This window comes from Sesamum indicum, linkage group LG6, assembly GCF_026168435.1.
Source record: "Sesamum indicum cultivar Baizhima isolate 11 linkage group LG6, ASM2616843v1, whole genome shotgun sequence".
Taxonomy (NCBI): domain Eukaryota; kingdom Viridiplantae; phylum Streptophyta; class Magnoliopsida; order Lamiales; family Pedaliaceae; genus Sesamum; species Sesamum indicum.
In genome coordinates, this window is record NC_142662.1 from 23000299 (window position 1) to 23015238 (window position 14940).

The 14940-nt window shown below is 34.7% G+C and overlaps 4 protein-coding genes across 4 annotated transcripts; 1 reads left to right on the plus strand and 3 right to left on the minus strand.

The window, feature by feature from the left end:
- Positions 1–4178: 4178 nt before the first annotated feature.
- LOC105163751 (non-specific lipid transfer protein GPI-anchored 12-like) lies at positions 4179–6681 on the plus strand. The gene is made up of 3 exons (XM_088881177.1): positions 4179–4635; positions 6184–6234; positions 6350–6681. Exons 1-3 carry the CDS (start codon positions 4233–4235, stop codon positions 6475–6477), a joined length of 582 nt encoding a protein of 193 aa, XP_088737303.1. The 5' UTR covers positions 4179–4232; the 3' UTR covers positions 6478–6681.
- Positions 6682–6793: 112 nt separating this feature from the next.
- LOC105163750 (GDSL esterase/lipase At1g71250) lies at positions 6794–8873 on the minus strand. The gene is made up of 3 exons (XM_011082200.3): positions 8586–8873; positions 7437–8063; positions 6794–7279 (listed from the first exon to the last, which is right to left on the minus strand). Exons 1-3 carry the CDS (start codon positions 8839–8841, stop codon positions 7047–7049), a joined length of 1116 nt encoding a protein of 371 aa, XP_011080502.1. The 5' UTR covers positions 8842–8873; the 3' UTR covers positions 6794–7046.
- A 385-nt stretch (positions 8874–9258) lies between these two features.
- LOC105163749 (HXXXD-type acyl-transferase family protein) lies at positions 9259–10768 on the minus strand. Its single transcript, XM_011082199.3, has one exon. The coding sequence runs from the start codon at positions 10685–10687 to the stop codon at positions 9308–9310; it is 1380 nt and encodes a 459-aa protein (XP_011080501.1). The 5' UTR covers positions 10688–10768; the 3' UTR covers positions 9259–9307.
- Positions 10769–11342: 574 nt separating this feature from the next.
- On the minus strand, positions 11343–13816 carry LOC105163747 (F-box/WD-40 repeat-containing protein At5g21040). Its single transcript, XM_011082198.3, has one exon. It carries the CDS (start codon positions 13186–13188, stop codon positions 11536–11538), a length of 1653 nt encoding a protein of 550 aa, XP_011080500.1. The 5' UTR covers positions 13189–13816; the 3' UTR covers positions 11343–11535.
- Between the last annotated feature and the right edge of the window lie 1124 nt (positions 13817–14940).

The window sequence follows — 14940 nt, forward strand, 5'->3', positions numbered from 1 at the left end:
GCCCGGTTATCACATTTAATAAGCCCCAATTTTTCGTCTACCTGATTTCGGCGCAACCCGTGATTCATGCACAAGGCCCAGTCTTGTTTTGAATTTGTGCATTGAAGCGCAAACTGAGTCACAAGTCACATTATTTAACGTCGTTAATGGAAACACAGTTATGTGTCCGTCCTAAATTTGTCGTCAGGAGATTGATGATGTAAGTAAACATTTCATATTGGTTGCAAACGAGAATCTTTAGAGGCTTATAAGTTCCAAAACCTTTTTTCTTCCTAGCGGAATGCATTTTCAAAATCAAATAATGAGGCCTATACGAAATCAGAGCGGACTATACCTCATGTAATAGAGCATCGATCGAATCACAAACCACATCAAATACTTATTTTAAATTTTATCACTCATGGATCTATACTACTTCAATCCGGTATAGAAAGTGAACGAGTCATGATTGTATGGATGCACCAAAACTCTAAGCATGCTATACTACTTTAGACTCTTAGACCATATTTCTCGGAATTAGGTTAAAAATGCATAAAATCTCATGTATTTTAAAAAGTCGGCTAAAAATTCTCTTTTGCTTTAAAATTAGGCTAAAACCCACCATGTATTTTCTTAAGTCTAGTTTAATTGCCCCTCTCCGTTAAACATAAATAACGGCGTTAACCTTTTTATAAAATTACCTTTATACCCTTATTTAGTATATATTATTTTTTATTTTAATAACCATTGGATCTATATTGATTATATTAAAGCCATTAGATCTAATCAATTAATCTTAATAGATGAATCATAAATTTAAAAAAAAATTAAGGGTTCATATTTTACTAATGATTTGCTCTTACGTTTCGGGATATTCAACAAATACGTGTATGTCTACATTTACCATACCTCTACACTAATTTAGTAACTGAGATAGTAATAAACCTTTTATTTTTTGAATAAAAATAGTTACAACTAAATCACAAATTTCAACACTCAACCATCAATATTTATACGTTAATTATCAGTATCAAATATGAATAATTAACCAATAATAGTATTACAATAGACTAATAAATTATTATTAAAATAGACTAAATCTATACGTTAATGAAACTCGAACTCATGATCTCTTGATTAAGGGACATCAACTTTACCAATTGAATTAGGCTTTATCAGTCTAATAATAAACTTTTCAAATCACTTTTCCTTCAAATTTTTAATGATGAGAGAAAAATTCAAAGCTCGTTGGTTATTATTTATTATTATTATTACTAATGGTCCATTCTCATCAAAAATCCATTATTGCACTTACCGAGCCACATCTAAGTCAATAAATTATTATTATTATTATTTTATTTTATTACACTCAGACATTCAATAAAAACACACATTTGAAGTTCGACTACTAGAACTTTCATAGGAAAATCTTGTTTGCGAACCATCAAGTTGTCCCGGAGGGGACCGTCTAGGTCAATAAGCTTAGAAGTTGTAATAAAATATATAAATTAGGGAAATTATTTTAACTTAAAGAATATATAAATTTTAACTATATAAACTACTTGAAATTTTACACTTCATCATCGTATCTTTATTTTGATAAAAAAATTAGGGAGATTATTTTCGTTGAAGTATTGTCATATGCTATTTAATTTTGATATCATCATCGTCTCTCTCATTTATTATGTAGAGTGAACTAAAAACAATGTAATGTACATAAATTACGTGCATTATCATTGTGATTTGAGGAATTACTAAAAATATTAACATTTATTATCTCATGTACATAAAATTATAACCATAAAATAATTTAAACTTACATATCATTTAATTTTGAGGACAATAATTTAGTACGTGTCTTTATTTTATTTAATCAAAATAAGAATTTTCTAGTAACAAATTTCAATTCGTATAGGTGATTAAACTCACAAATGTTTAAAGGTTAGGATGCAAACTGTACATTATTAAAATTATTTTAAATTTTTCGATGAAATATGAAATAGGGGTATGGAGAATATCTTTTTTTTTTAAAAAAAAGAAATATTAAAAATTAGGGAAGTTGTCTATAAAAAAATAAATTAAATCATAATGCGTAGTTCATAAGGACATTTTGATCAGTTCATTAAAGATGAACGAAAATCAAATGGGAACTAACGAATTGAGTTAGTTGGCTGTTAAAATTAAGAAAGTATTAATAATTTTTTAAATAATAAAACGATATTTATAATTATGTCAAATTTAAATAGCTGGTGAAATTGTTAATCCGCGTCCACTTATATCATCATTTCTCTTTCTTTGAGGTACAGTTGAATGGTGTCACCGAACTCAATTAATAAAGTCAGAATATGGTAAACATTATTCATACCATATCACAGATATCAACACAGACATAAGTCTCATTGCACATGTATATCATTTACACTTTTTAATATTTTTATACTCGATTCATATAAAAAAAATAAAATAAAATTATGTGCTCAAATATATATATATATATATTGATAAATTTAGCTACGAATATCTCATATTTAATTATTTTTTTAAAAATTTTAGTTCTTGTAATTATAGATCTTAGCACCTAAATTATTAATATATGACTACATTTGCCAAAAAGAAAAATAGATCAAATATGAGACGTTCAAGATTAAGTTTTTCAAAAAATGGCTAAATGTATAAAGTAAGTAAATTACAGGACTGAAAGTGCATATTTTGCCTATTTCTTATACTATTTATTTTTCATATCCAGTTTTTAATGTATTTTTTTTGGTAAATTATATTAACAATTCCTGAGGTTACGACAAATTTTACAAACACTCCTTTGTAATACAAGATACAACTACACCCCCTAAGGGGTGTTAGTGTAATATTTTTCATGAGGTGTTTGTGTGAGTTTTGCATTTAAATAGGGGATGTAGTCGCAATTACAATTATAATCTCAGAACGTGTAACTATAATTTTACAGAAAATATAAAATATTAATATATTTGACCTAATTTCAAGGAGTATCAATATAGTTTATTCTTTTTTTAAAAAATAATAAAATAAAAATGAAAAAAAGGACAATGTGTCATGTGGACATGTGAAATTTGGGTAAGTGACATTAAAGTTGGAGGTTTGACGTTGGCTTAACTCACAGTCACCCTCCTTTCCATCTACCCATCAATAAATGCACACTTCCTGCATTTGCACCTTCCCATTCCCATCAATTCCCACCTACTAATTTTGTATCCCCATTTCTTTTCTTTTCTTTTTTTTTTTCAAATTTTTGGATTAAAATATATTGCTCATTAAATTTTGTATTCAATTTCTTACCATAACATTTTGATTACGTCCCGAGAAATATATAAAGTGGGCATGATCATTACTAACATGAACTGAGTCGTCAGATCAAGATGCGATGACATTATTATGCACAATTCAATTATGGATTGTGGCCACATGAACGGCATCACACGAGCCTGGAAATATTGTCATCTTGTATGATTCAAATGTATGGGGAAAAAGAAAAGAAAGGATGTGTGAAAGAAGGAAATTGGCATCAAATTTAGGCACAGCAAATTAAACAGAGTTTGGTGGTGGGTGGCAGTGGCATATAAAGTCAGTTACATGCCTTTTTCCTCAATGCTACCTGTTTCTACATACATATTTATACACCCAACTATTATTTTTTTTATAAAAAAATAAAATTATAATACGTTTTAGTATTTATTATACTTAAATTCTCTCTAAAATGCGAAATTATATTTTTTCATGAAAATATTTTGATATTATAATTACAACTTCCTCGAAAATTCACTGTTTATGTTTGACCCATTTTCTTTAAAATTTGGACTGAAAATGTTGATTAGGCAAAATAAGTTACATATAATTTCAATTGTACCCCTCATAAAATATTTTTATGTATATTTTTTTACTTATGTGGATAAATGTTATATATATACGGAATGAGGTTAACATTATTATGTTTTGTCATTTATAAGTAAAAAAACTTATTATATGAGAATATTAAATAGGGATAAAATTAAAAATTTATGCAAACAGTGAACTTTTTTGGGATATAAATATACTTTTAAATATTTCTTAAGAAAAATATAATTTTATATTTTTAATGAGGATCTAAATGTAATTAATTGTGAATTTTAAATAAATATATTTTTGAGAACTTGTGTATGCTGCCTGATTGGCCTCCCTTCTTGTATAAAAGATGATACAAATTTAAGAACTGAGAGAAAAAGTAAGAAAGAGGGAAAGTCATGGCAAAGGCCAAAACCACCACCACCAACACCGCAGCCTACCCGCTCATCCTCGCCGCCATATTCGCGGCGGCGCTTCCGTCCATATCCGCGCAGTCACCGGCTCCGGCACCAATGCTGCCGGTGTCTCCGGGGCCGGGGGCTGCAGGGCCAGCGCCGGACTGCTTCACATACCTAATCAACGTGTCTGATTGCCTGAGCTTTGTGGAGGCGGGCAGCAACCTGACGAAGCCGGACCCGGGGTGCTGCCCGGAGCTGGATAACTTGGTGAACACACAGCCAGTATGCTTGTGTGAGCTGCTTGGGCAGCCCGGTCAGGTTGGGATCTCCATTGATTTGAATAGGGCTCTTAAGCTGCCCGCAGCCTGCAATGTCGCCACTCCTCCAGTTAGCTTGTGTGCAGGTACCTGCAATTCTTCTCATTTTTGTCTTTATTTTAGGAAAATATATATTTTCTTGTTTCTATAATTTCCATTTAGATTTTGTGGATATTTTCTTGTTCCTCAATAATATGTTAGTTAATTAGCAATTAGGGATGAGTTTCATTAATTATATAAAATATTTTAGAGTTAATTTTACTTAGACTCCATCCGAAACTACAAAATTGCTCATTTTCTAAAAAAAAAAATAAAAATAAAATTACACTTACAACCTTCAAAAAATTCTCAATTTATGTCTTACTCCCTTCTGTTTTGATTTGAATAAAAAATATTGACATTAATAAAAATAATTACATAAATTTTTTATTTTGTAACATTTTTATGTGAATTTTTGTATTTATAAAAAAATAAATATAATATATATAAAGTGAGATTAAGATCATTATATTATTTTTTTATAAATATAAAATTATTATTATATATTTTATTCTTTATAAGTACAAAATTATTATATAGGAATATCAAATGAAGGATAAAATTAAAAATTTATTTAATTTATTTTACTAGCATTGTTATTTTTCATCCAAATTTGGACGAAATGAGGTCAGGTATAAACAATAAATTTTTAAAAGAGACGTAAGTGTAATTCTAAATTTTTTTTAAAGAAAACTACAATTTCACATATTTAGACAAGGTTAAGTATAATTAACCCAATATTTTATATGATTTGGCCCATAATTACACCAATGATTTGGCCCTTTTTCTTTTTTCAAATTTCAAATGAATCATCATATTAACTTGATGAATATTCAAAATTTTTTGAAATTGTTTGGACCCTCGGTTTTCATTATTTTTACATATAAAATTTTGAGTATTCAATTTCAAAATTTAAATCTCTTTATTTAATTCACACCTCTTGCATTAATTTTGCGGGCCAACGGACCACGTGCCCTGTTCCCTGCGGACTGAATTATTTAATTTATTACTCTATAACACTACCAAACTACCTTTTCTTATCAAAATTATTAAGGCTGATTGCAACACTCTCATAATTACAAATTGGGATAATTGCACTCCCTTCTCATCAGATTTATTGTAACTACACGTAAATTTTATATAGTTTGGAAAAATTACATCTACCACTCTTGATGTTTGTTTTCATCTAACAAATAACTCAATCCTTTATTCAAAAGTCACTAGATTCATTGATATTAACATAAAAAAGTTGAATAAAAATTGATATTTACCCTCAGAAATGATGTCGCACTCTAATGGTTAAGGTTGAAATCTTATGAATAAATTGGAGTTTATGAGTATTTCACTTAATTTGAATTTATTATAAAGGGTATTTGTTTCACTTAACGTGAATTTATTGACCAAATCGATGTATTTGTTAATTTATTGATATTGTTGTAATATGTAATCACCGTTTCTATAAAAAAATATATATATACTAATAACTTATTTTATTTGAATAAAAAATGAATTATGTGGATGTCCCCATTTGTTTTCAATTATCAAAAAGTTCTAAGTAATGATTAATTTTATCTATTTTTTTTTATACCGTGTAGCTATTGGTATTCCAGTTGGAGTTCCTGCACCAAGTGAAGCCCCATCAGATGGTACATTCTTATTCCCCCTTACCCACCCCACCCCACACCACACCAAAAAAAGAAAAGATGAACATTGAAATCGTGGGTCTGGTCTGGCTTATGAATTTATTATACACGATTACAGGCATATCAGCAGCAGCAAGCCCATCTCCTGCGACTGGGAGTGGGGACAATCCAAGTTCAAGCAACTTAGGCTTGAAGCCCCATTTTCTCATTGGATTAGCAGCTCTTTGCTTCACGTATGTCTTCTAAGCAGACCAACCATTTCTTCAGTTCATACTCATTGATTTTATCTTGATTTCATCATTCTTAATTATATGTTGTAGCTAGATGTTCTATGTCTCTCTCTCTCTCTCCCCAGCTATTTTGGACACTATCTTGACCTTCATTTATGTATTTCAATTTGTACTTTTATTATGATTCTCTTCTGAAGAATTCATGAAAATAATCGCCTTATTTTCGCCGTCTGTGGTAGAAAATTACGTTGAAAAAAGTAAAAGTTTCATATGACACAACGAGAAAATTTCATGCTGTCCACTTGAATAGTATCTGAATAGGTTATGAGCTGTTGAATGTGTACTTGATGGTGCCATTGTGTGCAGTTCGACGATGATATTCAAGAATGTGGCATAATACGTGCCGGTGAAATCAGAATTTTCTTCCCACCCCATTTCCACCTAAAACTTGACAAACATTCTAAGTTTATGACAACATGGCTGATCTATCAGATATCAGCTAAATCTGAATGAACACAATGCAGTTCATCCATTGCTCTTTTTAGGACATGGATGTGTGAGTGAGAGAGTGAGACAGAGAGGTTATTATACTGAGGAGGAGAGAAGTTCTTGCACGTTCATGGGACGGCAAATGGAAGACAAAGGTTTCCCAGACCAGGCTGAATCAGCCAACAGGGAGTTAACGGCAGGGGTGGGGTTGTATAAGTCCCACCAGACGTGCGTTGAAGCGTCTTGGCAGGCCATTTCTGTCGAGATACAACCGCGCGCCGCACCATACCTACCTAGCCCACAGCAGGCGTTCTTTACATCCTTAATTCCTGCAAAAGCATCCGTAAGAGATGGAAAAAAAAGACTATATATATATATATATAATCTGTCACTTGCATTCTCAAAGTGTATCAGCAAGAACACTAAACTGAGTGATCAAGACAAAAATAAGGATCAAGATTCAAGAGTAAAACTAATCTTACATACCATAGGCCTTAGGGTTGCCCATGAACTCCATCATGGCTTGATAAACATCACAGAAGATTACCTGGGCTTCGGGCAATTCTTCACTAATGACAACAACATTCTCCTCCAGCCTCCTATTGTACTCCAACACGAGCGAGTTAATCTGATCCGAGCAAGCTTTTCTTAAACTCTTTGATGAACGTTCACACTTCAGTAGTACATGGGGTGCAAATCCCAAAGGCAGAACACCAGCACACACAATCTTTCTCACATTAGTGGCATAAAGATTTCTCACCGCATTCGTCATCTGGTTAACTAAAATTTGAGTGAAGTTTTGGCTGCTGTCCTTGAAACCTGTCCCAGATGAGTTGTCAAGGAAGTAGTCGATGAAATCCTCTTTCCCAAACGAGAGGTAGAAAACAGAGGATTTGACGAAATTGTCCACAGTTTCTTCTCCAAGCTGAAGCTGCAATAGCTGAATGATGTCAAACGCTTGACGTAGTTGCTGGTTGAGGGATTGGTAGCTTCGGCTGCCAGGGTATAGAATTGTAGCTTCTGCTGATCCAAAGTTCACTCCTCCTAGTATACCATGAATCGAGCCATTTTGGCTGTAGAATGGTATGGCATTCGGCAAGCCCATCTTCTTTGCTGCATCAATGAACATTTTCAAGAATCTGAGTTACAGCAGACTACATTTGTAGTTAGTTGTATATGAAGATTCATGTTATTTTAGTCTGTAGTCTCAAACATTTACAACTTTTGATTTTGCCTAATATACTCACTCATATTCTCTTCAATCTTGAGCTTGTCAAGCGAAATGGTCTAGTAGGTCGTTGTTGTTACATCAAGACATGGATCAATATGTAAAGATTTACTAGTTTATGTTAAACCTGAAGATGATAAAACTAATACTATGCGTGCTTTGAAAGATTAGCAACAGTCAGTTAAAACATGCCCTTTCAGCATGTTTTGCAGTATCACAATCCCACAAACCTAATTTGTCAAATAATAGTAAAATGAAACTCAACCGAAACTTAGATCATCAAGAAAATAGACTTGAATCTAAGGGATTAAAGAATTGATCAAGAAATCCCATCTTCCCACATGTCTTGAGACGTTTATACTACTATACATGTGTGTGTGCGTGAGGGGAGGAGAGAGAGAGAGTACCAAGAAGCTGAGGAAGAAGAGTTGCATCAGAGCCATTGCATGGAAAGAGAGACAGGTTCCGGTGTAAGAGACTATAGAACGGAGTGTTGTCTCCACAATCAACAGACGAGTCTCCTAACATGTACATTGCGGTGGCTGGGGACGACGTCAAATCACTCGAAAGCCCCATTTCCATGGCAGAAACTTGGCCATGCCTTATAAAGATCATTAGAAATATAAAAAGCCTCACACCAAGAACCAATTCTCTTATCTCCATTTCTTGAACCTCCTGAACTTGCAAGTGAAAAAGTAATGGTATTAAGAGAACCAATATGACTCAACTGCTTGACTTTCTTTGTTCCTCTTGTTTCAAAAGATTCTCTTGGTTGGTTTTTTCCCTTCTCTCAGATTGGAGGAAATGAATATGCAGAAGTAATGAATCTTGGGTTCTTCATAAAGGGTGTTAAAATTTGGAAATGGCGGTTTTGGGGTTGTCAATCTTGTGACTCCTATTTTTGTGTAGTTAACTCATAATTTCTGTGCTTGACAAGCCAACATTGATCAGACTGCTCAAAATCACACTATTTGCCTTTTACTTGTCCTAGTTTCATCTACTCCTGATTTCAGCTCGAGTTCAAGAAAATAAACTGGAACACGGAATCTGATTCAAGTACATTCTTATCTGAAGTAAAATTTCAGGTTACAGGCAATAATATGGTTGAACTTTTGCAGTTAAGAAACTGTCACTTGAATCCATGAGACAATAACAACTCTCTAAATCTATGACAAGCACATTCCGGCAAGCATATGCAGAGCACCATTGCTCCACTGCCTTCAGTCTCTCCTCCTTCAGGCAGGAACACACACACTTGTGGTGTGGGAGTCAGGTCGATTGGGCCGGCATATATTGGCTTCCCCCAACCAAAATCAGCCGATTCGTATATCGAAAACCGAGTCCATTGTGTTATTGTCAGTTTCCCACCAAACTCCAGCCTCTTTGGCCTATGCAGATCGATGTAGTCGATTGTAGATCTCAGATAATCCTCGGAGACGCCTAACCGAGCCTCATGCACCAAGCGGGCCGTCTCAGCTAGGCATCCATCGACAAGCCTTGACACGGTGCTTGTTGTGCACGCAACGCACAAGGCATTGCCATAAAACCCATTGTTTAGACTCGGATTCTTGAGCTTTGCACGAGCATTGACAGAAAAAGTAAGACGAAGCTCGTAATCTAGAGGCTTGACATCCAGTGCTTTCACCCAGGATCTCCACACATGAGCTGCCATTGCATCAAAGGTTGTGTAGGAAAATTCTCCATCTGCTTGTACCGCTTTCTTCAGACGGGCTTGGAACTCTCGGCTTATCCTGTAGCATTTCTGAACTGGTTTTCCTTGCCAAAGGTTCATTGTCAGGGTTGAGCCTTCATCGATTCTCTTGAACTCAGTGTGTGAGAACTCGATCTTGGGAGGATCACGGGGAAGAAAGATCTCCCGATCCCAACAGGGCTTAGGATTCAACACCAACGAGCCGGCTTTCGCTGTTTCAGCCCAGGCACTGAGAAACTGCATTGCTCCAAGGCCATCGCAGAGACAATGGCAGATTCTCAAACCAAGGCTGAATCCACCACAGCTGAATTTGGTCACCTGGGCTATCACCAATGGCATGTCAACAACTTTGTACTCTTCTTCATTAGGGAACCTGTATATCAGCTTTATCCAGGCAGGATTTGGGACTGATAAATCTCCAAGATCTGCTAAGGCTACATCAGAATGCGCCTCAACCAGAAGAGCACCTTGATCAGGCCCAAAGAAAATTTCCAGCTTCCCGTTCTTCGTCTCCCTTAGTCTACCAGTGAAAGGATAATAAGGCACTAAGACACTCCTAAGAGCATCTTTAAGTATTTGAACGGCAGGTTCAATATGGGAGTTCAAACCTTTTGACTGGTAAAAATACACCGTTGGAGTGAAAACACGCACTCCAACCATGTCATCAAGATTGGAGAGATAGAGACTGTCTTTGTTGTTTGTTGGTATGTTAGAAGTAGACAAGATGGGTTCTACTTTGTGAATAGTTATAGGAATGTCTAGTTCAGGAAAATGAAGTTCGTGAACCCACTGAGCCATGTAAAAGAGAGAAGCAGATTTTACAGAGAGATGAGATAAGTAGAAATTCAGCACAAATATCCTGTCTGTATGATAATCAAAGATGTCATGCTACATAAGGTTGTTGGCTTTGCAGTTCCCAACTTCCCCTATTAATTAAAGAATGCACGCATTATCTTGTTAGTTCTTTTATAGGTGAACCTCAGTTTAGACAGAACAAACCACTCTGAATGTATGACTCTTAAGTTACACTGTCCCAACAATCTTTGGATGTAGAAAGAAGACACGACTAAAGAACCGGAGCGAAGATGAAGACCAACCAACCGCATTAGTTGATAACTAATAACCTTTGCAGTTGGCATACTTTTAACAGTTTTGATTTTCGTTCTTTCTCTGCTTTCTTTGTTTCTTTCTTTCTTTTGTCTTTTGAGTAAGCTTTTGTGCATTGAATCACCCCATGAATGCAAGTGCTTCAAACTTGGCACTCATTCAGAATCACAACTTTGAAGAAAAGTGACAATATGTATCACACTGCAAAAACAACTTAAGAAAATGAATTTACCAGACATCAGGCATTAACTATCAGAACCTCGATCCAAATCATACAAACATATGCCTCAAGACAGTTGCCAAACTTTCAAAGCCACAAGTAGACAGTAGGAGCCAAGACAAAGCATACACAGAAATGTTAATCGTTGTTAAAAGGAACAACGGAAAGAGAACAATCAGACATTCTGTTTGAAATCTTAACATTGGTGTAAGCAAGAAGCTGAAAACTACAAAAGGCAACTAGACTATGCTTTCATACATAGATAGCCAATTAGACTAAAATGATAGGGTGTATAACCATCAGAAACTAGAATCTACGATTATGCTTTCAGCTTCCCATTTACTCTACGCTTGTTGTGCCAGCTATTCTTATCGCTGCTCATCTGGTTCTTCTTTGCAGCAACTGAACACTGCCCACCTTGACTACCTTTAGCACTCATTTCTGTTTGGAGCTTGCGACGCCTCATCCGGTTTTCGAGCCTTATACCCCTCAAACTCCGGACTCTCTGCTCAATCTCAAGAGCTTGTGAGAAGTTCCAGATCCTGATGACACCTTCTTCACCACCACAGATAATCCGATCAGAGCCAATGGCCACTGAGAACAAATTGGAGCCAAACCCATGTAGCATTCTCTGTGGGGGTTCAACATTCTTTTGATCCAAATAGTTACCCTTAAAGGTGTTTTGAGTTGAAGAATGTCTGCTTGTCTTCAACAATTTTCTGACATCAATAAGTGAAATCTTCCCGTCACTGGAAGCTGAAACCAGCCAAGGGAACTCAAATGCAAGAGAATAAACAGGCCCAGTGTGTGGAATCCAAGTTGCAATCTTCCGCATATTGCACTTAACATTTCTGGTGATCTCAAACATGTGTATAGAACCATTTTCTCCGCCGGTAAACAAAAGCTTCCCCGTGTGACTTCGTGCCAAAGCATACGTGTTACCAACATGAGCACTATTAGTTACAGCAAGCTGAGTTCCGGAATCAGTGTCCCAAATGTAAACACCTGAACCTGCTGTACTCCCAATTGTAGTATCATGAGGTACAAGGCTCCAAACCCAATCATTATGCACAAGGACCTTCAGACATTTCAAAGAAGAACGATCCCAAACACGAATGGTCATGTCCCATGAACCACTGTACATCTTACTAGAATCTAATGCAAGACAAGTTATGGGACCCTCATGTTCCCAAACTCGAAATTCCATATTCTGATTATGAGGCCCCCTAAGATCAAACAAGTTAGGGTTCCCATCCTCCACCTTCCAGCCATGTATGAAACCATCAGTACCCCCGGCAACCAAAAGCCTTGTATCAGCTGCAACTGCACGAATTGTGCAGCCAAGAGGTCGGGATGATGCAATTGACAAACCTTCTTCCATGTCCCACATTCTTACCACCTGATCATATCCCGAGGTGAACACAAGCTTTCGAGATACCAACACAAAAACAGTCCTAACAGCTTCGGTGTGCCCAGACAGTGTCTCGATGGTATAACGCCCCAAATAAGTTTTGCTCCGAAACTCCCTCTCCACAAACAGTTCCTTCCATGACTTCTCATCTGAATATCCTGGGCCCAAATTGACTGCAGTAACTGGATGGCCCCACCTCTCATAGTAGAACTCCTGCCACACATGGTGCTCGGAAGCAAGCCTATACAAAAATGTATTGACACAAGACACAATACCAAGTCCTTTTGGGTCAAGGAAATTAAGAATTTCAGATATCACTGCTGGAGGAAGATCACCGAGCGAACGGCAATGATTTGACAAAACTTCAGTGAAAGGTATCCCAATTTTGAGATTTGATTTTGACTCGTTCTGCAGATTCTCAGTCCCTAATGATTCAGCTTTTCTGTTATTAATCAAAACAACTTGATCTGAGTTGGGTTTTTGAGTTTGCGGATTATCAAAGCAATTCCACAAAGTGTCTTTTAAACCAATTTCTGTATCCTGATGGCATTCAAATGCCATATAATTCTTTCTTGATCTTTGATTTCGATATTCAAACGCAAAAAAAAAAAACTCCAAACCCGACCTTAGATAACTTCAGAATTATCACTCAATTCTACAATCAAGAATTCAGGAGTATACAAAAGTGAAAATTGGGAAAACCCAGAAGACATACGAAAAAAACCCAATTCAATCACACCCCAAAAGACCAGAAGTTAGCCAAATTATTCAGCCCTGGATCGATGGATAGTACAAAGCAAGAAAAAATTGAGTCACCTGAGTAATAAAAGATCAAAATGATAACAAGCACGAACCAGATGAGGATTAGAATGAACTATTCTCCAGGATTGCTATGAAAGATAAGGGAGAAACCCAATTGTAGACTTTAGATGAACTTTCTTTAGAAAAAAAGAGAAACGAAGAAGAAATCAAATAAAACGAGGATATCCGGAACAGCAAAATTGGGGTGTGACTGAGATTGAGCAGAAATACCTCAAAAACTGAAAACCCGACGAGATTTTAAGCCTCGCAGAACACTAAAATTGAAGGAAAATTTTATTTGTGAGAGGAAATTCAGCTTTTTGCTTCACAATTTTGGGAGGTTTCGAACTTCAAAGATAAAAATTAGGGCAATCTATTTCTTGTGGCTGGTCGGCTCTGGTACGTCCATTTTATTTTCTCATAATTACACTTATTACCCCTGCACTTATTACAATCACAAATTTACCCAATCCTCATTTTCTTGATTAATTTATTAAAAATGGCCTTTTATTTATTAATTATTTCGACCCATAAAATAAGGATATACATAAACTTTATCCATTTGATATACATTCTTTAATTCTTCCCAAATTATTTGATTCTAGATTTTTAATAATAATAATAATAATTTATAATTAAAATATTCATCATTTTCAATCACTCGTCAGGTCCAATCTCACTCATAATCTAGTCGATATATATGTACTTATGTTCCATACGTGACATATTTATGCAATTTTTTTGTAATAACAATAAAAACTTCTTCGATCTTTTCAAATCTTTTTCTATTTTGTTACAAAATTAAAAAGGTACAAGTGACACTCTGCAAACCCTTCAGGGACTATTGTATTTGTCCCTTGTGTAGCATTCATAATTCCTACAATTAACTTGTTATTGCTAAAAATTAGGATTTAATCATATAAAAATTAATAAAACAAGATCTATATGTATATATTTTCTAGTGAAAAGTTCCATATCCACACATAGGTGTTTTTTTTTTTTTTTTTGATAATTATGACAAAAGGAATATGATGATGCATGTAAAAAGACTATTGCCACACACTTTGCTTCAAACTTGGGAAAGCCAAATATAGAAGCAACTATACATGGGAATTATGAGCAAAATTTGAAGTGGACAGACACTCTGATCATCAAATTTGAAGTTGTACAAATAAAAATACCTGAAGAAATAGGATTTTTACCAACACAATTTTTGAAATTACAATTGTGACCCTTCTGCTCGGGTTTGGAAGGAAAATGATGAACTCAATAAAAAAAATTACATAAACTTTTAATTTTATCCATTATTCAGTATTTCATATAATTTATTGATAGAAATACCCTATTAATATGTTTATACTTGTAAAAAGTACATGTAATATATATGAAATTAAAACGGTGTGATTGAAATAAAATATTGTTCGTAAATTATTATCATTTAATGAAAAGTAGCTGTTGAAAAAAAAATTAACCATATTTTTAATAATTTATACAAAATATTGAATAAGGCAT

Coding starts and splice junctions, on each gene's coding strand:
- LOC105163751 (XM_088881177.1), top strand. CDS start 4,233: ATGGCAAAGGCCAAAACCACCACCACCAACACCGCAGCCTACCCGCTC. Junction 4,636..6,183: donor TCCAGTTAGCTTGTGTGCAG/GTACCTGCAATT, acceptor TATACCGTGTAG/CTATTGGTATTCCAGTTGGA. Junction 6,235..6,349: donor AAGTGAAGCCCCATCAGATG/GTACATTCTTAT, acceptor ACACGATTACAG/GCATATCAGCAGCAGCAAGC.
- LOC105163750 (XM_011082200.3), bottom strand. CDS start 8,841: ATGGAGATAAGAGAATTGGTTCTTGGTGTGAGGCTTTTTATATTTCTA. Junction 8,064..8,585: donor TCTTCTTCCTCAGCTTCTTG/GTACTCTCTCTC, acceptor TCATTGATGCAG/CAAAGAAGATGGGCTTGCCG. Junction 7,280..7,436: donor GGGCAACCCTAAGGCCTATG/GTATGTAAGATT, acceptor ATGCTTTTGCAG/GAATTAAGGATGTAAAGAAC.
- LOC105163749 (XM_011082199.3), bottom strand. CDS start 10,687: ATGGCTCAGTGGGTTCACGAACTTCATTTTCCTGAACTAGACATTCCT.
- LOC105163747 (XM_011082198.3), bottom strand. CDS start 13,188: ATGGCATTTGAATGCCATCAGGATACAGAAATTGGTTTAAAAGACACT.